Below are 2232 nucleotides of genomic sequence, written 5' to 3' on the forward strand. Positions count from 1 at the left end.
TGTGTACAACGCATGCATAATAATAATAGGCTATTCTGGTTCTTGAACATTCTCTACACATTTACGTTGCGTTTCATGTTTGTAAACATGTGTAACATGCAGTCGAATTAAACGCATTTCATATCACGCTATATCTATACACACTTTTATCCAGCTGAGTCTGTCTTCTGCGTGCACTCACTAGTGGCGATATGGTCCCCCTGTCCACAGGCTAAGAAATCTCAAGTGTGCGCAAAGTTGTGCACGTGGGCGGTTCTGTTCAGCAGTAGCCCTGTTCAAGTTCATGCCTGTCCGAAACATACAGCACGTACGGGCAGCCTTTAATACTCAATAATAACATCGCTCGCTGCAATTCTTGCAACATTCATTTAACATGAAGATAGATGAGATCATCAGGGTGGGGACCCTCAGTCACTGGGTCGCACGCCCACTGAGAAACTAGTTCTATGTTCTATGAGAGACCCTGGAGGGATCGAGGTAGAGATCTCGCGTGCTAGCGCACAACTGGTTACTTTCGCGTAAACTCTCGCCTGCCAAATCAGTTATTACATGGTGAACTTCGAGAAATTCCGGCTTGAGGTATCTCGGTGGTTCGAGTTATGCATGCTTGTAACGCGCAGCTGTAGGCCTCATATCGTATTTGTTTGCGATTGCTGTTGTTGTTCTCGTCATCGTCGCCGACGTCATAGTCGTAGCCGTCATCGTCATCGTCGTTGTCATTGTCGTCGTCGTAAATTTTGTCGCTGATGTCGCAGGTCGCTTTCGTTATGAGTGTCATCGCATTCGTGTCGTTGTCTACAGTGACCCCCTTCTGTCCCCATAGTGTGTACATACTGTCACATTAGCTGCTACCTTAGGTTAGGATGAAACTAGCATCGGAAAAGCTATTCTGTGACATTCTTAGGTAGAACATGCGTGAAGTTATATAGAGAATTCGTAAGCCATCGCTATGAGTCGACAATTCTTTCTAATAGCATGACTATAAATCTATAATACATCAGGCGGGCGTGACTGTGGACGTAATCTTACACTACATGTACTGGCTTGTTGCCAGGGAAACGGTTAAGATTCGCGTTGCGCATGCATAAAAATGCGTAAAAAAGGTTTTAGTGTTTGCGAATGTACTTAATGATATTTATGGATAAATTAAGGATGGTGCGAGAAATTTAATATTTAAAATTAAACGTTTAAGTTTAATATACCGTTGAGAAGTCTGAGAATCCGTTGCATTTTCTCCGGCTGAACAAATAAATATATTATAATATCATATTACGTAATGTAGAATATATTTCTCTACGGTTCCCGCAAATTACGTTAGATATTTCATGCGTTGATTTTTTTTGCAGACCCTACCGAATTCTATTAAAACAACTTTTACTAGTGACGTCATCATGTCGTGGATTGTTTTAGTGCTATCGCTGTCGGTAAGATGCTTAAAATTACTCACATACTCATTACTTATCTAGTCGACTTTAATGTTCTTCAAATTATTCTGAAGTTCCTCTTAGAATTAACTTTCTTTAATTTCGCACCCAATAAACGATATAATCATTATATTATAATAATTACATATACATTACATTATATATACATTATATATACAATATAGTACTTATGTTTATTGGAAAAGCCGTGCTACTCTATCTCTTGAAACGCCTCTACATCTCTAGCTCGCTACATACTTACATCCAGCACTTACATTTATTGAGATAAAAACTGCTGTACTATGTTAGTGTTATTGCCGTCGTTGGCAGCTGCATATTTTATGGACGTCTCTTCTGCGCAGGTCATGGCGCAGGTCACCATGCAGCAGGATCACGTGTTAGGTCCGGGCGTTGCCGTGGTAGGAAGCAGCATCCCCAGCTCCCCGCCCCACGTCGATAACACTCACATCACCGACCCACCTCAGCGTCCCTATGAGTACGAAGGCCAGGGTGGATTCTCCGACGGTTACTCGAGAGAGGTGTTGGATCCGCATGCAGGCGGTCAGGCAGACTACGAATACCCGAGACGCGGTCCACAGGGGAGAAGCCAACAGACGGGAGTTGATCCGCGGCGAGGCGGCCAGTTGTATAACCGGAACGAGTTCCAGCAACAATCAGGACAGCAGCAACGACAACAACAACAGCAGCAACGTCAGCAGCGGCAGCAGCAGCAGCGACAGCAGTGGCAGCAACAGCAGCGACAGCAACAGCAGCGACAGCAACAGCAGCAACCGAACTTGCCGCAACA

The 2232-nt window shown here is 44.0% G+C and overlaps 1 protein-coding gene across 1 annotated transcript in view; it reads left to right on the forward strand.

Moving 5' to 3' along the window:
* The first annotated feature begins 1789 nt into the window (after window positions 1–1789).
* The window catches only part of LOC106820212, a 17927-nt gene continuing 17484 nt past the window's right edge, over window positions 1790–2232 (forward strand). Inside the window, exon 1 of the mRNA XM_014824753.1 lies at window positions 1790–1963. Within this exon, the coding sequence (XP_014680239.1) occupies window positions 1790–1963 (174 nt within the window). The remainder of the gene's footprint in view (window positions 1964–2232) is intronic.

The sequence above is a fragment of the Priapulus caudatus genome, unplaced genomic scaffold (genome assembly GCF_000485595.1).
Source record: "Priapulus caudatus unplaced genomic scaffold, Priapulus_caudatus-5.0.1 Scaffold41, whole genome shotgun sequence".
Classification (NCBI taxonomy): Eukaryota; Metazoa; Priapulida; class Priapulimorpha; order Priapulimorphida; family Priapulidae; genus Priapulus; species Priapulus caudatus.